The following is a 23,901-nucleotide window of genomic DNA, read 5'->3' on the forward strand; positions in this document are numbered from 1 at the left end:
CCTCACAAGCCCGCTAATTCTCTGCTTTGAGGTTCCTTTCGACTTCACACAGTTAAACCAGAGAGAAAACCTCCTCAAACTGGGGTTTTTTTACCAAAATGGTCAGGGTCTTCCCCTGAGAAGGTCCCGATTTAGGGTTTTATCGGGAGGGGACTGAGCCTGACGAGGCTGCAGGGCCGCGAGGCCCCGCCCCCCCCGGGTTCCCAGCATGCCGAGCGCGGCGAGGACTCGGCGGCGGGCGAGGGGCGGAGGAAGGGGCGGGGCGAGAAGGAGAGAAGGGCGTCGGTTTTGCGACAGGGGCGGGGCAGTGCGGAAGCGGAAGTGGAAGTGGAGGGTGCGCTTGGTGGCGGCGGCGGGAGCTGCGGAGTCGGGAATCAAAACAAAGGGCCTGGGGGGGGGGCGGGGGGAAGGCGGCGGGGCCGGAATGTGAACCGAGGTGGAGCGGGTGGCTGAGGTGAGTTTGCTGTTAGCGCTGGGAATAGACCCTGACGGACCCACTGCTCTGGGGCCAGTGCCCCCCTTCCCCCACTTCTTGCTGGTGGGGTGAGGGAGTTGGCTAGTCCGAGGGCAAGGGCTGGGATACCCCCAGACCGCGCCCCAGAGAGTCAGCCTATCTCCCTTCCAAGTCTGCTCACTGCTGTTACTATGGCGCCACTGTTCTGCTTTTGGGTATTTGGCTCCCCGCCCGCACCTGTCTTCCTGTTCCCTGTTGGGCCCTGCAGGTGTCTCAGCCTTCCCGGAAGGAGCCAAGTTGGAAAGTGAAGAGAAAACGCTCGGGGCGAGTGTTTTTTGCAACCTTCTTGATTGTTTTGCGTTCTGTTCGGCTTTTCAATGGCCCCTAGGGTGTAGCATTGGGGTTTCAGACACTCTCCCTACTAATTGTAACCTCGTGATACACCCTATAGAGTTTCCCAGGCACCTTTCTGATGTTACTGAGAGCTTTCCAGTTACCTTTGTATCTTTTGGACTTCTAAAATATCTGAGCGATATTTTTGTTTTGGCCACGGGGAAATTGAAACTAAACGGTCTTCTTTGACATTTATTGAGCTTTGTTCATTCGTTCAGAAGTTATCTGTTGATTTATGCAAGGCACTGTGCTGTTGCAGGGTGTATCGCTAGTGAATAAGGAAACAGTTCCTGCTGTCGTGGAACTTATGTTTTAAAGGGAGAGAAAGAATAACGTAGCAAGCAAATAAACAAGATCATTTTAGATGGAAGAGCTATGAGAGGGGGAAACCGGTAACGGGTGGAATGGGAGTTCAGAACTAGATTGGGTGCCAAGGGAAGGCCTTTTGCTAATTAGATTATCACGAGTAATCAAACTGACCTCCAACAGGCTCTCTGTTACTAGCAAACCCTCATAAGAGGATCTGAGGTTCAGAGAGGTTGTGAGTTGCCCAAAGCTGCACAAATAGGAACGGGTAGCAGTGGGGAATGAAATGTGGGCAATTGGACGTCATAGCCTGTGCTCTCAGCCACTATCTGAATTGCTCAGACTTGAGAGATTGGCAGAAGGGAGACTCCCACTCAAGCAGAACTTGCTTTGGCTATCTTAAGATGCTTAGTAGCATTCTCAGGAATACTAGGGAAAATTTCAGAGTGCAGGCTGCTAACTAGTTTTTATTTTTGTTTATTTGCTTGTATTGAGCAGTTTTGGAGGCACTTCATTGTTGCAGAAAGAGGTAAACAAGCCTAGTTTTGCCACCTTTCTGCAGTAATTGTGCGATCTTGGGCTAGCTACAAAACTTGTTTCTCTTTTCCCTTCTGTAGCCTGTGACTAATTTCTTCCCACCTCACAGAATTGAGAAAAAAACGTTATATAAGTGAATCCTATTGCCTCCATTTTTGTTGTTTTTGTGGTAATGGGGATTGAACTTGTATAGTACTGTACTTGTGTATTTCAGGCCCTTTGCACCAAAATACATCCCCAGTCCTATTGTTGATGTTGCTTTTGTCATTGTAGGGAAAGATGGAACCCCTAGGTAGGAGAAAAGCAGCCTCTGTGACAGTATGAGACTGTGAACAGCCGGCAGTTTTGTGGTTTTACCCCTAACGCAGGCAGTCTGTGGTTTTGCTTCTGCATCTGTGCAGGCAACAGTGTCCACCCTTTTTCCTTCTTGTATAGGTTGCCCTGCCTGCCTGTTTCCTTATTAGCCCACAAAACAAATCCCTAGCAACAAGCTGACCACCCAATCAGGTGTAGTCACCTTCGGAGAGAGGGGTTCCCAGGTCCCTACCCCATAAGGCAGGACCACTGCCCCAAATTCAGCAGTTACCCAGCTCTGGGGGCCCCATTCTTCAGAGTAGCTTTATACCACTTCCTTCTGCAAATCAACCTTACCTTTGCTTTGTACCATCGTTTGACTTCTCTTTCGACATCAGAGAGAGAGAGAGACCCAGAGAAATTCGAAGGTGGGTTGGCAACCCAGACCTACCAGATGTGACAGTATTATTATTATTACTGTATTATTATTTGAGATGAATTCTGACTAAATTTCTAAGTTGCCCAGGCTGGGCTCAAACTTGGCATCCTCCTGCTTCAGCCTCCCAAGGTACTGGGATTATAGGCTTGATATTCCTGTGCTAAGGTTAGGCCTGCCAAGATACTAAGTAAATATTTGCTGGATAAGGAAATAAATAAGGTTAAATGAAAATGCTGTGTAAACTATTATATTGTAAATGCGAGTTCTCTTTCAAGATTTGGCTTTGGAGAGGTTTGGGAAAGTATGTGGAGCTTGTGTATATTGTGAACATCACAAATTCTTATAATTTAGAGGGGCTTGTTGGGCCACAAAAGACCTGTAAAAACAAGTATCATAATTGAATATTAGCGGTGGCAGTTGACTCCATCTGTTTCAGCATTAACCTCTCCCAACTGTGTGTCTAAGTAAATGGTGTACTTTGTCAGCCCCCTCTTTCAACACACGTTTACTTTTGCTGCTGTGTAGCTAGCCCTGTACTTGGCACAAGATACAGACGTGAAAAGAGATAGTGGGGTACATTTATCTAATTCTTTTTCTCTAGTGGTCTGAATTAAATGGTGAGATTGTAGCTACATTTTACAGAGGAGCAAACAAACTGTTGGATCTTTTGTTTTGTTTTGATTTTTGGTGTGTGTGTGTGGTGTGTGTGCTCGGAATTGAACCCAGAGCTGTGCTTACGCACAAGAGCCTTGCTACTGAGCCTGGAAAGCAGAAACTTTGTAAAGTTTTCTAGCTTCAGAAAATGAGCCACTAAGTAAATATTTTAAGCTTTGTGGCCAGTCTCTGTTGCAAGAACTCACCTCTCCAATTGTGCAAAAGTAGCCAGAACTTTAGCCAGTACTTAAATGAACTCGTGTGGTTGTGTCCCAGTAAAACTTTACAGATACTAAACTTTGGATTTTATTTATTTATTTATTTATTTTGGTACCAGGGATTGAACTTGGGTCTTTGCACTTGCGCAGCAGGCAGCGAAACCACTGAGCTAAATCCCCGGCCCTCATTTATTTTTTTTAAAAAAAGTTTTTTAGAAATTAAAAATATAAAACACATCCGCAGCTTTGTCTAGTTTGCTTCTGCTGCATGTGATCAGCTCTCCCCTACCTTTGACGGTGATCATGTCTCCCCTCCCCTGCCGTGTACATGGTAAAATCTCTTGAAAAGAGCATCATATTTGAGAGAAAAGAAACTAAGTTATTTTCTGTATGCTTAGATGAAATTTTTGATCGTGAAATGAATCATTTGAAAATAGCTGCTGAAGGTAAGAGATAGTGTTGGGATATCGTGGTGAGAATGTGGAAATGAGGTTTAGTTGTCCTCACCATTGACCACCTGCTTTCATCCCAGCAGATGTGGATTGATTTGATCTGCTTTTATTGCACTGCTTAAGACTTACACGACGTGTTCTTACATTGAAATAGATACAGCATATTGGTAATTTCTAGTTCTTGGATTTTTGGTGGTGTGTTACATTGCACTTTCATTATAAGTAAACTAAGATTGGTTTGATTTGTTCACTGGCAGGGTAGAACTCAAAGTCCACAGAGGTTATTTACTTTGACTTTCCGTGTTCGTATCAGACACAGTAGGAAAACTTGATATGGTGGTGGTTCTTTTACTAAGATTAGATGCCCTCTTCTATTAACTTGTTGAATCTCCTTATCAGACTCTTTAGAGGGAGATAGCTGAGAAGAATTAAGGGAAAAACAATAGAAAACGTCTGCTTAAGGCCAGAGAAAGTTGACTCTGGTCAAATGAAAAGAAATGACACTCAGGGATATGTAGGTTGTAAAAAAGAAATAAAATTCATCGAGAATTCATTCTTTTTTGAAGAGTTATGGAACATAAGGAATGGCAGATTATAGGGGGTTTTTTGAGGGAGGGTACCAGGCATGAAACTCGGGACCTTGTGCTTGTGAGGCAGGTGCTGGAACCACTAAGCTAAATCCCCAGCGCTATAGATTTTTTAAAAATCAGATTAATGTTAGATTTTAAGCATAAACAGAATCAGCCAAGTTTATCAAATTTTAGTAACCTGTAATATTTCCATTCTTCTTTTATTCTCTAAATTTGAATTGTTGGAAGCCATTGTTCTCTACATACAGTTGTAGTTTCAAATTTTAATATATCATGAAATTTGCAATATTATGCAAAGAAATAATGTTAAAATCTTCTTAACAGGGTGGAAGAATGAAAGAGAAGGAAGATGAGAGAATGATGAACCACTTTGTATGGCTGTATGATGGAAGGAAACGGAACTGAGAACCCCTGCAGTAGAACACTTGGATGGCTTCAACAAGATAATGATGCTAAGCCATGGCTTTGGAAATTCTCTAATTGCTTTTCTCCTCCTGAGCAGACGTTGCCACTTAGCCCCCAAACGGTAACTATGTGCAAGGACACAGCAAACGCCTTCTGTGAATGGATGAGAAGCCCATTAGCTGTGGGATGTAGTCTCTCTCCCTGGAGTCTCTGCCAGGTTTTGCTGTATATCCTGATTATAGTGTGCCTTGTGACAAATTATGATTCCTGACACAATGAGAACATAATTGTTTAACTCTTATATTCCACTCTGAGTGACAGTGAGTGTTTTAAACATTTAATGTTAAAACTTCAGGAAGTTAAAATTTGTTTCCTATTTAGGTCCTTTTTGTTCAGGATTTCTCTTGAGTATTTATATCTTATTTCTTGTTTTTGTGTGTACACGATGCTGGGAATCAAACTCAGGGAATTGCACTTGCTAAATGCACGTTGTTCCACTGAACTATATCCCCAGTCTCTTGCTTTCTTTATTTTTTCCTGCTGATTTTGACATTTTTTCAAAAATTTTTTTAAATTTAGTATTTGGGGTGGAACCTTGGGCCGTGGCATGATAGGCAAGCATTCTAGCACTGAGCTACATCCCCAGTCCTTTTTAAATTTTATTTTGAGAAAGAGTCTGTGTTGCCAGGCTGCCCTCAAATTTGCAGTCCCCTTCCCCCAGCCTCCCAAGTATCTGGGATCACAAGGAGTGATAACACCTGATTTGTTTCAGTTAAACATGTTTCTGTTTCAGGTCCTCAGGTTACCACTGATTTTTTTTCTGTTGTACTTGGGATCCAAATGAGACTTAAAAATTAAGTTTAATTTTCTGTTTCCTCTAGATTTTACTATGCAGGTTTTTACTATATAGTTGTGTTTGTTGCAAAGCATCAAATAATTTGAGTTAATTCAGAAGGGTTTTACTTTGGGGACAAGGAAGGCTGGCATCTCAGGCAGGACTTCCTTGGATGGAATGGAGAATTTGGTCCTCATAGAGTCATTGAGTTCAGATTTGGACTCGCAACTTTATAGATCTTGAACCATAATGGAGTAAGTTCAGGTGACCAGCTTACAGTAATGTTACCCATGACAGCCGGGCCTGAATAAATCAGAATGCCAGTGTGTGAATTTTCAGTATGAAGTGAAATGACCACAGGGGAAAGCACAATGCTTGTTGCCTGTCAGCCCATTGCTAGTACTTTTTCTTTAAGAAAAGTCTTAACTGAAAATCCAGATTTCTTGCAGATAATGTAGAGTTGTAGCAAAAGGCATGAAATTATAACAGCCAGGTGGACTTTTATGCTTTGAGGAATAAGCATGTCTCAGTCGCCGTGTGAGGACTACCTCTTTGTCCTAAGAGTTCTGTAGTCAGCCCATAAAGGATATTGATTAGTGAGGTTCCCTTTTAGGGGCCAGGTACTTTTAGGGGTCATCTTTGTGACCTGCTGTGCCTGTGTTAGAGTTGTGTAGCAAATTGTTTGTCTTGTACCTCTTTCCCAAATCGTTTTCTAATTACTCTGATTCTTTGCACTGGCTACAATGTAATTGTTGTCATTATGGTTTTAGGTCACAATATCCTAGCATTCCTAAATTGCATCAGCATCATGCCTGTGCCATTTGGGTAGATGTCTGATCTCATCATTAGTGTTTGGAATCTTCTCCTTTAGGAGGCTCTACTAAAACTCCTTATGTACTGACTGCAGGAACTATTAAGTAAAAGTAAACTACTTTGCCTGTAACCATCTGAATGCTGTTTGTGATGTTTTCATACTACTTTTTTTTTTTTTTGTAATATTAAGGGTTGAACCCAGAGCCTGAGCTATATCCCTAGCCCTTTTTCTTTTCTTTTTTATTGTTTGTTTGGTTTTTTTTTGTTTTGGTATTGGGAATCGAACTCAAATCTTTCCACTTGCAAGGCAGGCGCCAGAACCACTGAGCTAAATCCCCAGCCCTCTTTTCTTTTTTAAAAACAGGGTCTCACTAAGTTGCCCAGGCTATAGTAGGATTTGTGATCTTCCTGTCTCAGCCTCCCAAGGTGCTGGGATTACAGGTGTACACCGCCATGCCTGGCTCACACTACACATTTTGTCAGGGGAAGTTATGAAAGGGAGACCACTGAGGCACAGATAGTTAAGCTGGTTTACTAAAGTTGCAGACAGACCCTCTAACCCATTCTTTTAAGATTCAGGAAGAACATAGTTTTAACTTGAGTTGTGCGTTTCTGTGCCCACTTCCTGCAGACCTCTCTGAAGAATTCCTCTGGATTTAGCTAGCTGCTATTCTGTTTTTGGAATGATGTAAATAGAATTGTACACTTTTTAATGCAGTAGTGTATTAGCGAAAATCACTGTCCTCTTAAAATTGACTTGTGTTCTGATTTTCTTTTCTCAGAAAGAGTACATGGAGAACAAGAAAGTTGCTGTGGAATTAAAGGATGTACCATCTCCCCTTCATGCTGGCTCTAAACTTTTTCCAGCAGTCCCACTGCCTGATATTCATTCTCTTCAGCAACCTAAAATACAGCTTTCAACTGTCCCCAAAGTAAGCTGCTGTGCTCATTGCCCTAATGAACCCTCCACTTCACCATTGCATTTTGGTGGTGGTGGTGGCAGTAATGGAGGTACTGGTAGCTTGATTCACCCAGCCGCACTCTTAGACTCACAAAGCACCAGGACAGTCACGTGTCAGGTAGGGTCAGGATTTGCTTTCCAGTCTGCGTCTTTGCTCCAGAATTCCTCAGCTAGAAAGAGTTTGGCAGGCATTGCAAGTGACTTCCCCAGCATGTGTCTAGAGAGTAAATTATCTTCTTGCAAACACCTGCCCTGTTGTGGAAAACTCCATTTCCAATCATGTCACAGTAACGTGCACAAGCTGCATCAGTTTCCAACTCTCCAGGGCTGTACCTCCACTGGCTATTTCCCTTGTTCTGATTTCACAAGTGGGGCTCCAGGGCATTTGGAAGAGCACGTTTCACAGACGGAGCTAACGCCTCACTTGTGCACCAACTCTTTGCACCTAAATGTGGTACCTCCGGTTTGTTTAAAGGGCTCACTTTACTGCGAAGACTGTCTAAACAAGGTGTGTATCTTTATTTTTTATGTTGGGTGCAGGTGAACTTTGAGGAATGACTAAGTGATTTGTCTTGAAAAGTCTTACTGGGCATGGGGTTGAGGGTCCTTCTGTGGTGTAAATCTTGCCTCCTCCTCGATAACTTCTGCTGGTCTGAAAGAAGCAAAGGGTAGAAACAATTCAAGGCAGTACATAGTAATTACTTACACAGCTTATGTTTTTAGAGCTTCTGGCTACAATATGTTTCCTATAAATTTGAATTTCGTTTGGCAAAGCCCCTATGTTGTCTTATCTCCAGAAGCAAGAGCACAACTGACCTAACAGTTGTGTGTTTCATATAATGTGGGTAGCCCCGTACTACCTTTGACCTCAGTCACACCCATGTTCAAGTGAAAACTTTGCCACCCTTTATGTAAAGTGTGTGAAGTTTCCGTGGTAGCAGGCATGTGCTCCAGGATGTAAAGGTCCAGGCATGTGAGTATCTGTTGTGATCATCTGAAGTCCTTTCTTGAAATGAAGTTATGATTGATAACTAATGGTTCTCGGAAGATTATTTGAAAATACATTTTATCAGAGGTTAGCATGTAGAAGGTGAAACACTTAGAATGTGTTTTCAGTGTTGTATATAACTCTAGGTTCTGGAATGATTTATCTGAAACCATTTAAAAAATTTTTAAAACAGCCGGCAAGAAATAGTATAATTGATGCTGCTAAAGTCTGGCCAAATATCCCACCTCCAAACACTCAGCCTGCACCTCTCGCGATCCCTCTGTGTAATGGCTGTGGAACTAAAGGAGCAGGGAAGGAGACCACCTTGCTGCTGGCGACCAGTCTGGGCAAAGCTGCTTCGAAATTTGGTAAATGACAGCATGGCATAAAATGTGCACTTTTAAGTAGTTTTCAGTAGCCAGTACAAACGTTGCATTTAATTGCCTTTAAAAGATTCCTTGTGCTTCTAAAGCTGTATGTGAGCTTTAACATATGTGTGAGTCTCCCCTTCCATCTCTGGGTAAAAATCTTTTCAATATAAACCAAAATCAAATGCTGGAGAGACTTAGGATTAACTTAGGTTCATAAACACACTTGATGTACCCTCCCTAGAAGTATTTAGCATTCAGAACAATTTGATAATAGCTGATTATAAATATTATTTGGAAACTAAAATCATTTCCCCAGTTTTTAATATGATAAGTTATCTTGTGAAAACTTAAAAATGTTTAATCAGATGTTAATGAAGTGTAAAAATAAAATCATCAACAGTAACAGCTTCATCTTGTTCATCTCGTCAGTGTTCTTCACACTGAGTAGAGAGACAGGCATGAGCCGAATGTGAAAATCAGGTTCTGGAGTGCCAGCATCTTATTGGTTACTGTTAGTGTTCAGAGAAGCTTCACTCAGCGTAAGAATGGCTCATGCTGTGAATATGTTTATCCCAGGCACGAAGTCCCTTGACCTGTAGATTTGTTTGCTCCTAAGGAACAGGAAAGTCTCTTAGAGTGATATTTCAGCACTTTGGTTGCGTATTTGATCAGCCAGTGAGTATCCTTAACATCAGTAATTTAGTTTTACTCCCACTAAGACTACTAGCTACCTACCTATTACTGTGTTTTAATTTGCCATCTTTTTCACTACATGTAATTTCTTAAGGGTCATCAGAAGTTGCACTAGCCGGACAGGTGCTAGAAAACCTACCCCCCATTGGAGTTTTTTGGGATATTGAAAACTGCTCAGTTCCCTCTGGTCGGTCAGCCACTACTGTTGTACAGAGAATCCGTGAAAAGTTTTTTAAAGGCCACAGAGAAGCAGAGTTCATCTGTGTCTGTGACATCAGCAAAGAAAACAAAGAAGTTATTCAAGAGCTGAATAATTGCCAGGTAAAAAAAAATTTTTTTTTTAAGAATTATAATCTATGGTAGCAGCATAAGTATGGGTGATTTTTTTTTTTTTTTTTTTAAGAATTCCAGTTCCAGAGGGCTGGGGATTTAGCTCAGTGGCGCAGTGCCTGCCTCGAAAGCACAAGGTTCTGAGTTCGATCCCTGGTACTGGAAAAATAAACATAAGAATTCCAGTTCCAAATTTAATGACTTCATTGCATTGGTGCTTAGTTTTTACATAAAGGAAATTAGCAAAAAATTATTCCTAAAGGACTAGAAATCATTTAATATTTGATATTTCTGATCCATAGTCGGATGCGTTATCCATTGACCCACTGTTACACACCCAATGTTTGATATTTCAATAATGTTACTTATACAGTGGACCCTCAAGTTATACAACTGCCCTGATATATGAACAGTGTGGGTTCATAAATCAAAATTTTAGTTTTAACTTACAAAGTCTTGACTTACAACCTGAGTGCCAGCCACTTGTGCTTCCATATGGTCTTAGATACAGATTTAACCCTTAAAGAGTTGTGGAAGGAACATTACAACATCCTTTCCTGTGTGGGGTTAACTGAGAAATCCTGGGCCAATGTCTCTCTAAGGACACTGAGATCTCTCAGTATACAGGAGAGAGACTTTGAAGGCTGTGTAGAGGAGCCTGAGCCTTCAGTTGACCAACTTGAGTAACAACCAGCCCTCCAGAACGAATTGACTTTGTAATTCAAGGGTCCACAGTACTTTCATGCTATATTGGCATAATGGTAACATACATTTGTCTCCTTTGGTCATAACTCCTCTGTGAAGCAGGCAGGTAGGAATTATTATTTGCAGTTTACAATGAAAGTAAAACCTTGAGAGGAGACCCAGCATCTTTAAGATCACATGGCCAGTAGGTGAAAGGGGTAGGATTTAAATCCAGATAATCTGAGTTTGAAGTCCATGCTCTGAAGCTAGAATCCAGGTCTTTTGACTCTTAGGCAAGTAATTCCATTGACATTCTATATTGCTGTCTCAAATTATACATTTATGTATAAATTTTAAAAATCCTATGTGTATTACATGTAATTGAGGTACTTGTCAAAATCTTTGCATTGGAGACTAATATATATGTGAGACTGCTAAGTTTTAACAGGAGTCAAGTGTTTTGGTTCCTGTAGGAGCTTCCTCTGTTCTGTCTACCACTTAATCCTAAATCAGTGATGGCGAACCTTTTAGAGCTTTCAGTGATAAAAACAGGCTGCTGTGGTATGTAGGTTCACCAGCACTGCCTTAGATCCCGGGATCCACAGTAAGTGTATAGCAAAGACAAATGTACAACCACAAATCATATCTTAATCATACAGCTGATTTCCAGCGTCTCCAAATTATTGGCAAAAGCTAGTAGGGAAAATTTAATGACTTAATTTCATTTTTCTCTACTTTTTTTTTTTTGAGACAGTCTCGATCCAGGTTGGCACTGAACTCACTCTGTACTTTAGTCTGACCTTGAACTTAACACTCCTCTTGCCTCAGTCCCGTGAGTGCTGGGTTTACAGGTGCACTACCACACCAGGCTCTACTGATTTTCTGAAATGAGGGTAAAAGAAGCTCAAAAGCAGATGAGAGCAGGGTAGTAATACCCAATTAATTCATACGGAGAACCAGGTTTGAAAACGTTGTGATCTAGTTGTAATTTATTTTGCATTTCTAATAATAGTTGTGGAATTGCTTTCCTCAAGAATTATTTACTAAAATGTGGGCAAAATGGGTAGCAGTGTTCTAACATCAGCTTTTGCTCATTCACTCTTACTATAAATTATGCAGGTAACTGTTGCTCACATCAATGCTACTGCAAAGAATGCTGCTGATGATAAACTCCGACAGAGTCTCCGAAGGTTTGCAAATACTCACACTGCTCCAGCCACTGTGGTTCTTGTGTCAAGTAAGTGACATCTGCTGATTTCAGCTAAGCTCACTGTATGGGAACTGTCATAAAGTCAGAAATATGAGAAAGCAATGCGTGCCTTTGAAGAAGCTACATACATAAGACACACTGATGTGTATTATTTAGGAAAATAATTGAGCCTGTGTGAACTTTTTTTTTTTGGTACTGGGGATTGAACTCGGGTCCTTGTGCTTACGGGGCAGGTGGCAGAACCACTGAGCTAAATCCCCGGCCCCCTGTGTGAACTTCTATGGTCTTCCTCATGGGACTTGAGTTCTTATTAAAGAAAATGTAACTTTAAGATAAAGACAATGTGATTTTGGTGTTTTGGGGTTTTCTACCCTGGACCCAACCAGTATTACTAACTTTAAAATCTCAACATGAGTAAGTTCCAAATTTAAGTCTCCCAACATATAAATATCTGCTCCCTATTAATACTAAAAGTAGCGTATGTCTTGGAATTCCATTATAGGTATGTAGTAAAATTTCCTTACCATGGAAATTCTGAAAGGAAATATATATTTGTTCACATAAGGGAAGAAAAGTAATCTTGAAAACAAGCCAGCCATTCCTCCTTCCTTCCCAGGGAGTGTTCCTAGGACCGTCAGGTGTTTCTGATGTTTGGCAATGGGATTGATTGGCGTATTTTCTTTCAGCTGATGTCAATTTTGCACTGGAACTTAGTGATCTGAGACACAGGCATGGTTTCCACATAATTTTGGTCCATAAAAACCAGGCCTCAGAAGCACTGCTGCATCATGCTAACGAGCTCATCAGATTTGAAGAGTTCATTTCAGATTTGCCCCCCAGGTTACCACTAAAAATGCCAGTAAGTGAATTTACATTATTTTTGCCATTTTCCAGTGTTAGATTATAGAGGCCAAAAGTCCTTAACAAGGAAGTTAACACATCCAGGTGGAGCTGTTCTTTGTAGGAGGCTGATTGGATTTTGAAATTAGGCTTGGAAACTTTCAGTGTTTCTTGTTTGTTTGGGTTTTTTTTGGTACCGGGAATCAAACTTGGGACCTTGCACTTGCAAGGCAGGCACTGGAACCGCTGAGCTAAATCCCCAGCCTGCTTCGATGTTTCTTGTACAAAAAAAATAATGTTTCTTTTATTTTAAAAAAATATAGGGAATTGACTTGTATATTCTTTTTTTTTTTTTCTCCCCAGTACCTGGGAAACTCAGGACTTTGTGCTTTCGAGGCAGGGACAGTGCCACTGAGCTAAATCCCCAGCCCTGGAATTGGCTTGTAGATTCACCTTATCAGTAGTCACTTCCTGTTGTCCCCCAGACTATCAGTGTTTTATATCAAATGCATGGAAATAATGGAATGAGAGTCATTACTCATTTGGCTTCCAAGTATTATGGGTAGAGAATATGATGAGTTCACAAATACAGTGGACCCTCAAGTTACAACTGGCCTGACATATGAACAACTTGGGTTAATTAGGTTAATGGAAGAGTCATGTGCCTCTTTAGCATGTACTCAGGTAAACACCTCAGCTGTGTTGACTTACTACCAGCTTGAGTTACAACCAGCCCTTGGGAACTAATCAGTTCGTAAGTCAAGGGTCCACGGTACTCATGTGTTTGGTATCATATAAACAAGGTAATTGTGGATCTTTAAAGTGTTTAATCTTTAGGTTCCAGCAGGCCTCCGAGTCTGTGCTTTCTTAAAGGGCACACTTAGGAGTTAAAGCTGTGTCCTAGTAGAGTATAAGCATATTTCCAGGAAGGAGGACACTTTGTTAGGCTTGATTTGGCATAAGAATGTTTACTGCAGTGCTGAGCTGACTTTAAGCTATTTGGAAAATGTATGTAACTTTTTTTTTTAGGTACCGGGGATTGAACTCGGGTCCTTCTGCTTTTGAGGCAGGCAGTGGTTTTGCCGCCTCCTGTGCAAGCACAAGGACCCGAGTTCGATTTCCGGTACCAAAAAAAAAGGTATAGTGATAATGGTGGAGAGGTGCCGTGGTCTAGATGATCCAAGAAAGTAGGCAATTCCATACATTAAATGCAGTTTTAACATATAATTTAATAACTTCAGAGATACAGGCATACCTTATCTCCTCTAACATCCTCATTAAAGGGAAGAAGTCAGCGCTTAGAAAAATAAGCAAGTCATTGATGGGAGCAGCAGAGCAGAGGCTGGGCCCCAGCTCTTCCAATTCAGTCACTTGCTCAGCTGATCCCACTGCCAGCAAGCCCGGGGTCTGGCCCAAGAGGAGTCACATGCTACAGACAATTAGTTAGGGATACCAGAGTCTTACCAAAGGAGTAACATACAGCTCTCTTGAGCCTCTTTCTAACTCATTTTTGTCATTTTTTTTTTTAGTCTTGTAGCTAGAGTTGCATTTACTCCCTTTTGCTCTGATTTGTACTCCGTTTTTTAACATTGAACACCATTAAGTCAAATGTAGTATTTAAAAAAAAACCCACAAAAAAACCCTGATCATCCAAAACATTTATTCTTCTCAGATGTTTTTTTCTAACTCACTAGAGGGATAGCATGTGACACATACTTTCTTGTTTTTCATTCTGTCTCTTTAATAAATGGATGTATGTCAGGTCTGCCTGGATCTTGAGTCTAATAGAAAGAATATAGATTTTGTTGGTCACCAGCCTTCCTATACAAAGGAGAGGCCCTGTAAGAAAAATGTTTATTGGAAAAACAAACAAAAAACTATATGCAGAAGTGTGGAAAGTGAAAACCCCACAGTCCTGCCCTGCAGAGGTAATCACTTACCGGTTTGGTATTATCCTCCAGATTTTATAATTGTAAATTAAAAAGTCTCACATGCATAGTGTTTAACCTAACAATATCAAAACTCGCTTATCTTTTCATCTCAGTATACATTAGCATAAGTATACCACGTGTAAAACCCGGAATGTTAAACCAGACACAGTGATGCACACCTGCAACCCCAGCACTGGGAGGCTGAGGAGGAGGATTGCAAGTTCAAGCAAGGGGTAACTTAGTGACTCAGCAAGACTCTGTCTCAAAATAAAAAATAAGGCCCTGAGCCAATGCCCAGTACCACAAAAAGAAAAAAAATAATGAAAACCGTAATGTTGATTTGTAACCATACTTATATGGCTGCTCTTTAAGTTATCTAACCATTTATCTATTAGTGAGCATTTTGTGTATACCCTGTTTTTCTGCCATCTGCAGAAAGCTCATCCATGTTGTCTTTATGCCCCTAGACTAACAGTTTATAGGGTAAGTTACAGGGTGTGGCAGTTCTGGGTCAGAATGTTACTGGCACACTGCAAGGTGATATCTAGGGAGGTGATATTGATTTACAGTCTTAAGGATTCCTAGGGTCTGTTTAAAATATTTGTAAGTCTGATGGGCACAAAATACTGTCTGCTGCAGTTGGCCTTTTTATTAATCATTAGCAAGGTGCAAGATAATTCTTTTAATGTTATTTATTGTCTCGATATTTCTCTTGTAAGTTGTTTACATCTTTTGCCCATTGTTAGTGATTCCTTTTTTTTGTACTGGGGATCAAACTCGGGTCCTTGCGCTTGCACAGCAGGCAGCAAAACCACTGAACTAAATCCCCAGCCTGTTAGTGATTCCTTTTGTGGCTTCTGGATTTAACCTTTTCTGTGATTATTTTAAGTTGTTTTCTTTTTTTCTTTTTTTTTTTGGTACTGGAGATTGAACTTGGGACCTTTTGCTTTCGAGGCAGGCAGCAGAACAACTGAGCTAAATCCACGGCTATTTTAAGTTTTCTTCTGGCTCTTCAATGGCACTGTTTCTTAATATACAAATTTGAATTCGTCTGGAAGAGTTATGGCCATCCAGTTCCTAATACAGCTTCTAGGCTGAGGGTTACCTGCTGTTGTACTTAGACTTGAATTGTATACAATATTATTCTTCAGCCCTGCTAAATAAATAGACGTGTAAAAACTTTATTAAGCTGTGATTTACATTGCACAAAATCCACCTCTGTTAAGTGTACAGTTCAGTGATTTTTAATAATTTTACACAATTGTGCAGCCAGTTTTAGAATATATCCATCATTTCAATAGGATCTCTTATGCTAGTCTATAGTTAATCTCCATTCCTTCCTCGAGAAACCTACTAATCTGTATCTGAAAATTTGCCTTCCCTGGACATTTTATAGAAATGGGATTATGCAATATATAGCCTTTTGTGCCCCATCGTATTCTTTACAACAACATTAGGTTACCTTGTCACAACACTAAATAAATTTATTCTCCCAACTAACAGTCCTCTCCCATGTTTTAAAATTGTATGTCCTTGAGTTAACCTAATGTAACTTTTTTTTCTTTGTATCAGCAGTGCCACACTCTGCTCTATGTTTATAACCTACCAGCAAATAAAGATGGCAAGAGCATTAGCAACAGGCTCAGGCGCCTGTCTGATAATTGTGGTGGGAAAGTGCTGAGTATCACAGGCTGCAGTGCAATTCTCCGCTTCATAAACCAAGATAGTGCAGAACGGGCTCAGAAGCGAATGGAAAATGAAGATGTCTTTGGTAATAGGATCATTGTGTCATTTACTCCCAAAAATAGAGAACTTTGTGAAGCAAAGAGTTCAAATACAATTGCTGATAAAGTGAAATCTCCCAAAAAACTTAAGAATACAAAACTGTGCCTCATCAAAGATGCAAGTGAACAATCTTCCAGTGCCAAACTCATGCCTGGAAAAGGGTCACAGGCAAATTCTGGATCTGCTACAAAAACTACAAATGTTAAAAGTTTACAGGTAATTTTGATATTTTTTCCTTTCTGAAGTTTATGGTAGGTTTAATTTCTTCATTTCTATGCTGTATGGCTTTTGGTGTGTGCTTTTTATTATTTCAGTTTTTGGTAATACTGTAGTGAAAGTATTTTCTGTACAGTCTAACACATGTTGGATACTGAAATTTGAAACTCACCGTACTTGTGTCTTTTAAGGAGTTGTGCCACATGGAGTCAAAGACTGGTCATCGAAGCAGTGAGCACCAGCATGGTAATGTGAGGCTGGCACCGCCTTCGCACAGTAACCCAAGCACTGTAGGGCCGACACCAAAAAGCTCGGGGGTGGCAGAGGCGCTTTACAAAAGCAGCCAGAAGTATGTTAAGTTACTTTCTCTCCTAGTTGCTGCTTTAATCGATAGAAACGAAGATAGGTGACCTTCAATTTTTTTTCTTCTGTTAGAAAAGAGACCCTCAGTTCCCGAAGTGTTACCAGTTCTCCTATAGAGAAAAAAGATGAAGAGACTGTCTTCCAAGTGAGTTACCCATCTGCTTTTAGCAAGTTGATTGCATCAAGGCAAGTCAGTCCTCTGCTCACATCTCAGTCTTGGTCTCCTAGGTAAGTCCAGATTCTTGACCTGTGTGGGTGGTTATGTGCAATAGAAAGGCTTAGGAAATACTATGTATACTGGAAAGACTTTAGACAGTACAGAAGTACAAAGTAAAAAATAGGCCTTCCTCCCTATCCCCTGATCCCTTCTTTCTCAAGTTATAGCTGACATTTAGGGTAAGTGCTTCTCACCGTTTCTCCCCCTCCGCACAGAAATCTTGGTAAGCAGAGGTCAAAGAGAGAAAAACCTTAGTCCCTGGCCAGTGATGGAAGGCATGTTAAGATGCCTTTACATTTAACCTGTTGTGGAAAAAGCCCAAACTAGGCATGCATGGCTTATTATTAATATGGCACTTTGTAGGAAGTTGTTTTCGAAGTAAGGTTCTCTGTAGACCTTATGTGGATCTGTATAATCACATCTAAAAATTCACATGAAAATGTTCTGTGCAGAAGGATGCAGCATATGAGCCAGCTTTTCATAAGCCAGCTAGCTTTTCAGAGCCACAGAGGAGGTACAGTGGCTGAAATTGATAACACAAATCTCCTAAGTACAAAGTCAGTTCATAAAGACTGCCGATGACTTCTGCCTTTAGTTTTAAATAAGCCAATGAAAGAATATTTGGTATTAAATAATTCATTGATCATTTAATAGAGGCCACCGATACTTCAGACAGTGCTTAATCAGTACATATTTAAGATGAAAATACATTGGAAAACTACACAGTAGCCAGGAATGGTGCCACACACCTGTAATCCCAGCATTTGGAAGGGGGAGGCAGAAGGATCACAAGTTTGAGAGCCTAGCTGGTTCAACATAGCAAGGCCCTGTCTCAAGGAAAAAAGAAAACCAAACAGGGAAGCTTTTTCTGTCTGTAGCTTCAGACAAAGCCAGAATGACAGAACCATTTTAAGAATGACCTCCACACATGTGTTTTCAGCAGGAGTTTGTCTCCAAGCCTTTCAAACAGAGCATCCCCACTTGCTTTCAACCTTGCCAGTTCCAGCGGTGGAGCCAGCCACCCGGACCCCTTTGCAAATGGTGCTGACATCCAGGTCAGCAATGTAGACTACAGACTGTCCCGGAAGGAGCTGCAGCAGCTCATCCAGGAGGCATTTTCCAGGCATGGCAAGGTAACCCTCTCATTTGTGTTCTTGTTGGTTTTTACCCATTGGTAGAACTTCACATGGGGAGACGTTAACTTGACACATATAATTACAGCCAGTATATAACTGTGACTGGACAGGTGTGACTCTTTTGTTTTCTTGAGGTAGCGCCATGCCACCAGTGTCTGGGATACAGCCCCAGAAAGCAAGCAATGCAGCAGTGAGCAGGATTTGTCATTCGCAGGGGTTTAAGTGGCCCTTTGGGAAGTAAAACATTAATGGGTTTTAGTTAGCTCTGCCTGATGAAATACAGAAATAGTGTTCTAAAATAATGTTGGCTGTTTTTCTTTAATTCCTACTGCATCTGACTCAGTATTTTAGGTACAGTTTGCTAAACTCAGGGTTTTGTAGGGTCTAGAGAGGAGCTTGAAGATTCCTCCTGGGCATTGGCCTCTGAGACTGGCTCAGAGCTGTATGTGCCAGAGTGTACAGGTTCACCAGGCTGGGTCATGTCTCTGCAGGTCACCTCAAGCCAGTCACCTGTATTCTGTCTGGCAGGAGTGTAGCATTTCATACAGGTTCCCTCACAAGCTAAAGTGCACAATTGTGTCCTTTAATGATTCACCTTCAGTTTTAAGATGATGGTCCTGAGTAGAGGTAGCATTGTGTTTGTCTTTTTGTTGTTGTAGGTGAAGAGTGTTGAGCTCAGCCCCCATACAGATTATCAGCTTAAAGCCACTGTTCAGATGGAAAACTTACAAGAAGCAATTGGTGCAGTGAATAGCCTCCACAGACATAAGATTGGCAATAAGAAGATTCTGGTCTCACTTGCCACAGGAGCTGCTAATAAATCACTCTCTTTACTGAGGTAAAACCAAACAAAACACCCAGACATTTATTTCAAGAGATAACATTTGGAGATAACATTTGACCCAGAAACAGCTTTGGAAATAATAAAAATAGATTTTATCACATTTCCAAATCGCTCATGATAATTAGATATGCAGTAATGTTTATTTTCATTCGATAAGGTTAGAAATGACCGTTTGAGTCTTGTTCAGGTCATTAACTATAGATGAAGTACAGCTTAAACTTGGCAAGCTTTTGGGGATAAAATAGTATGCACCTATGGAACAGGTTCTAAAAATAGTAGCCCTCTACCTAGAAGCTTATAAGCCTGAAAAGTCTAAAATACCTTCTTCATACCATGGTAAAAGATGGATTTGTCTATAGAGACTAGGTCTGTAAAGCTCCAAATTCTCAACTTGCAGGTATATCCGTAATGTCAAATACACTGCAAGCCCTATAAGTCTACATTATGACTATATCAATTTTGGGAGTCTTGTGATTTTATTCATAATATTTGATTCTTTGGCTTTCCTTGTTTTGAGGGTAAATAATAAAACAGGATTCAGTCCTGAATGTCTGTTTGAACAATCAAGAATCTTTTCCGTAATTTGTACCTCACCACTATTTAAAATTGCCTTTTTCCCCCTTAGAATAAAAATAATTCTCATTGAAGAATAATTGGAAAGTTTAGAAACAGAAGAAGCAGGGAGAAAAAAGTTATCCATAGTTCTGTGGCCAAAATCCATACTTAACAGGGTGGGCATTTTGTTTTTTGGGTTATTTACCTCAGAGTTTTCCTTACCTTTTGACTTTTGAAATTATATTCAGTTGTGCATCCAGTCACCTGTATATATAGGTCCATCCAATTCCATAATGTGACGTTTAAATTGCACTGTGGCAGGAGATGCTTCAAGCTGTTCTGCCTTTTACTGTGCTTTAACACTCAGGTGCTTATCCTACTGTGCCTAGTCAGGGTCCTTGTGCTCCACAGGTATGGAAGGGCCTTTGAGTCTGATAAAAATCTTAGTGTGTGACTTAATCTTTCATTGGGTTGTTCTTTAAAATCCTTTTAAATTTTCCTAGAAAGCAAATTCTGACATAATCAGAAACTTAACAGATTTACTTTGTGTAAACATCATGTTAATTTTATGAATTGTTTTAAAACCACTGAAATGTAGAGGTAATAGTCTCTGTTCTCTAATTAGTTAAAAAATTTGTCTTACAGTGCAGAAACAATGTCTATTCTTCAGGATGCCCCTGCCTGTTGTTTGCCTCTTTTTAAATTTACAGATATCTATGAAAAAAAGTAAGTTAGATTTCTTGTTTCATTGATCCAGTCAGTATTTATTGGTGACTTCCACGGACAAAACCATGGTAGCATAGGAAGGAAAAAGCAAAGACCTTGACTGTTAACTCCATGGATAGTGGGGAACCCCTAAAATAGTGGAGGAGGGCGGGGAGGGACAGGCATGGTGACAAGAACCATACTTCAGGAAGACTGTCCTGGTAGCAGTAGTATCTGAGGCGGAATAAACAGAGGAAAAGAGAGAGGAAAAGGGTGCTTCTCAGGCCCAGCCCCAAGCAGATGCTGTGGGAACAGAAGAAACCAGATGCCATAGAAATTTCAAACGTCAGTGCGGCAAGAGTGGGCAACTATAGTGTTAAGGAGCAGTGTGAAAAGTGGAGTCATTTTTGCCTCCCCTCCCCTGTGGATGATTAGGAAGATGTTGGGGTAGTTAAACTGGAAATAGGAGGGAAAAGTGTGAGCAGAGAATACAATGAGTATTCTTGGTTTTGGACATACAAATTCCAGGGAGCCATTTGGAGTAGCTGGGTAGAGTTCTACAACTCTGCTGTGCATTTGAAGGCTCCCTCAGGAGAGAAGTCAGTGCCCCAAAATGGGGGCAGTTGTTTCCCTAAAGGTGATTGGTGTGGGCACACAGGAGACCAGAGGAGGTGGGAGAAGTGGAGAAGGGTGGAACTGGACGGGAGATCCCAGAAGTGAGGAATTTGGAAGAAGGATGTGTGGAAGAGAGCACATCAGGCATGTGGGGATTATGGGGGCTGCTGGGACTCAAGGGTGCATTATAAGGTTTGGGAATGAGGTGGAAGCCACTGGTGACCACAGAGCTGTTGGGTAAAACACAAGCAGCTCCAGAGAGGCTGAGTGTTCCCATCCAAGAGATGAGAGCAAAGGGGAGAGCACATGTTTCCCTGGGAGGTAGAGAATGGGCATCTGGGAAGATTTTAGTGTGGATATAGGGTGCTGGCACAGGCAAGAAGAGCAGCTATTGTTCCTTAGGCCATGAGTCAAGCCCTGGCCATGCTTAATCACATTTCATCCTCACAACCCAGTGAGACACGTGCTGTCATCACCCCATTTTACCATTGGAAAAACAGGTGCAGATTGGGTTGTGTGTCTTGACTAAGGTCACACAGATTGAAACTGAATCAAGATAGGAATTCCAGTCTGCCTCTGGAGCCTGGGCCTTTAACCTCTGAGTAGGAAAGATCCAAGTCAGAGTGATCAAGTTGTTCAGTCTCAGAGCACACGCGGTCATGCAGCTGAGGCATAGAAAGTGAGAGAGCCCTGGAGAGGACATACTTCTAATGAGGGTGGAGAGCAGGATGGTGAGAGGTAATCCAGAGGGAGGGGGAAGTGAGGGGAAGCCATGTTGCGAGTGGTCGTGTCAGATAGCTTTCCAGCTCAGAAACAGGTGAGGGCATTTTTACAGAACCTGGGAAGGTGTGAGGGAAGACGCTACCAAGTGATGTGGTTGTTGTACTGGGCACTGGACTCCAAGGAGTCCTGGGCATCACTGGCTCGGTAGTGAATGAATTCACAGAATAGTCTAGTGTTACTTTTGAAGAGATGGAGGCACCATTCTGAGTTTTGGCTCAAATATTTAAACAGGTCTTTCTGTACATCAAAGGAAGACATTCTCTCTAAGTCACATCTCTTTTTTTCTCTTTGTGTTTTAGGTTTGGACACAAGTTGAATGTGTCTGATTTATATAAATTAACAGACACGGTCACAATACGTGAACAAGGAAACGGGCGGCTGGTATGTCTCTTACCCAGTAGTCAGGCCCGCCAGAGTCCCCTGGGATCTTCCCAGTCACATGACGGCTCCTCCACGAATTGCAGCCCAATCATATTTGAAGAGTTGGAGTATCATGAACCCATTTGCAGGCAGCATTGTTCTCATAAGGACTTCAGGTGTGTCACTGTTTTCCTTAAGTAATCTTTTCATATAAGATTATGGAGTATCTTTTAAAATTAATTACACTATTAACATTTTAGACCTCTGAGAAATGTCAGCTGTTTTCTTCTTTTTTCTCCAGTGAACATGAATTTGATCCAGACTCTTACAAGATTCCTTTTGTGATTCTTTCTTTGAAGACATTCGCACCCCAGGTTCACACTCTCCTCCGGACCCATGAGGGCACTGTGCCTTTATTAAGGTGACCACGTCAGGGCCTTTGTCAGTGTTAATGCCCTAGTTCTCCTTTTTACAGAAAGTCTGCCCACTCTTACTCTCCCAAGTGTTGCAGAGTGCTTAGCCTTGAAGTTGATGGTCTGAAATGGGATTTATTCACTCAGTATTTCATCAAGAAAATTGTGTTTGTGTTAAATTTTACAAACATAACCATGAGCAGGACAGTTTCTTCTCCACAGGAAAGAGATATATTGTAGTTGCTGTAATAGAAATCTGGTAGGTCCCAGGGAAATCTACACAACCCCACTATTTGCACATTTTAAGACTTCAGAAATCTGTTTAACCACTTGAGGGTAGACTTACAGGACAAAGTAGCCTTAATGCCCCATACAATAAAGCAGGTGAATCACTGATCTGTAACCTGGAAAACTGGCCGGGAATTTCTAGTACCATCATGCATCAGAGGCCAATGCCACAGCAGTTGACTCCCCAGGACCTCAATTTTAACATTCAAACCCAGATTGTAGACATTTAAACAGAAGGCACTTAATAACACAGTAAACTAGAGCCTCCTATTTAGGGGGTGCTTTTATTTTCCATTATTTTAACCTTTGTTTTCCCACACTTCAGCTTTCCAGATTGCTATGCTGCAGAGTTTGGTGACCTAGAATTAGTGCAGGAAAACCAAGGGGGTGTCCCATTGGAGCACTTCATCACCTGCATTCCAGATGTGAACATGGGCACTGCTCAGAATGGCGTCAGAGTGGTGAAGTGGATTCACGACAAGCCCCCACCTCCCAGCACTGGTAGGTGTTGGGATTTAGACCTGAGCTCCCACAAAGCTGGGAGGAGCCACACCATTTGCCAGCTATGGGTGTGCCCTGAGTTGCTAGTGTCTGATGCCGCTACCTTTGAACAACACTTTAAATTGTTGCCTATATATATATTTCCTTCTCTTTGACGCTAACATGTCCTGTCTCCTTCTACCTCCCCCTGCTATAAGAAAAAAGATCAGGATAATCAGGACATTCTGCCAAGTCAAGCTGCTTGGAGGAGAAATGTTTGTTACTGAACCCCTCCTTTCCCCTCAGTCTTAGGCTGCTCAGGAGCCGTGGATTATCCTACCTCTCCTTTCTCTCTCCTGACCCATGAGTTCACAAGCCCATTCCATCTTTTTATAAAGATTTCTGTCTGATTGGTTTTTTTAAAATGCTTTTTAGGTATGAGCATTGGGATAACACAAAACCTGTCTCTTACTCAGTTTTAGTCCTAGTAGTTCTTTTTGTTTTTTGTTTTTTGTTTTTTTGGTACCAGAGATCAAACTCGGGTCCTTGCGCTTGTGCAGCAGGCGGCGAAACCACTGAGCTAAATCCCTGGCAGTCATAGTAGTTTTACAGCATTACTGGTTTCCTTGGCTTTCTGGGTAACGTTCTCAGCTCCATTGTGATTCAGTTAACCTCCTTCTGCACTCCCTAATCAATGACCATTTATAATTTTGTCCCTGTGGGAAAGTATGTTCCTCATGACC

The 23,901-nt window shown here is 41.3% G+C and overlaps 1 protein-coding gene across 11 annotated transcripts in view; it reads left to right on the plus strand.

Moving 5' to 3' along the window:
• The first annotated feature begins 297 nt into the window (after positions 1 to 297).
• Positions 298 to 23,901, plus strand: part of Marf1 (meiosis regulator and mRNA stability factor 1) — a 46,841-nt gene continuing 23,237 nt past the window's right edge. For 4 of the 11 annotated variants that reach the window (XM_087209199.1, XM_013076349.3, XM_021237205.2 and 1 more), the window contains exons 1-16: positions 307 to 454; positions 4,662 to 4,863; positions 7,173 to 7,859; positions 8,533 to 8,707; positions 9,498 to 9,724; positions 11,537 to 11,654; positions 12,314 to 12,486; positions 15,971 to 16,399; positions 16,591 to 16,748; positions 16,835 to 16,990; positions 17,920 to 18,112; positions 18,775 to 18,953; positions 20,160 to 20,240; positions 21,917 to 22,153; positions 22,279 to 22,398; positions 23,004 to 23,179. In XM_087209199.1, the coding sequence (XP_087065325.1) occupies positions 4,720 to 4,863; positions 7,173 to 7,859; positions 8,533 to 8,707; positions 9,498 to 9,724; positions 11,537 to 11,654; positions 12,314 to 12,486; positions 15,971 to 16,399; positions 16,591 to 16,748; positions 16,835 to 16,990; positions 17,920 to 18,112; positions 18,775 to 18,953; positions 20,160 to 20,240; positions 21,917 to 22,153; positions 22,279 to 22,398; positions 23,004 to 23,179 (3,253 nt within the window). In that variant the 5' untranslated portion in view covers positions 307 to 454; positions 4,662 to 4,719. Of the gene's footprint in view, positions 455 to 497; positions 779 to 4,661; positions 4,864 to 7,172; positions 7,860 to 8,532; positions 8,708 to 9,497; positions 9,725 to 11,536; positions 11,655 to 12,313; positions 12,487 to 15,970; positions 16,400 to 16,590; positions 16,749 to 16,834; positions 16,991 to 17,919; positions 18,113 to 18,774; positions 18,954 to 20,159; positions 20,241 to 21,916; positions 22,154 to 22,278; positions 22,399 to 23,003; positions 23,180 to 23,901 lie in introns of those variants that run through there. The other 7 variants (XM_021237202.2, XM_021237204.2, XM_013076350.3 and 4 more) reach the window with 7 other exon arrangements.

This window comes from Heterocephalus glaber, unplaced genomic scaffold, assembly GCF_053883595.1.
Source record: "Heterocephalus glaber isolate CG9 unplaced genomic scaffold, H.glaber_assembly_v1.0 deba00000943, whole genome shotgun sequence".
NCBI classification, from domain to species: Eukaryota; Metazoa; Chordata; class Mammalia; order Rodentia; family Bathyergidae; genus Heterocephalus; species Heterocephalus glaber.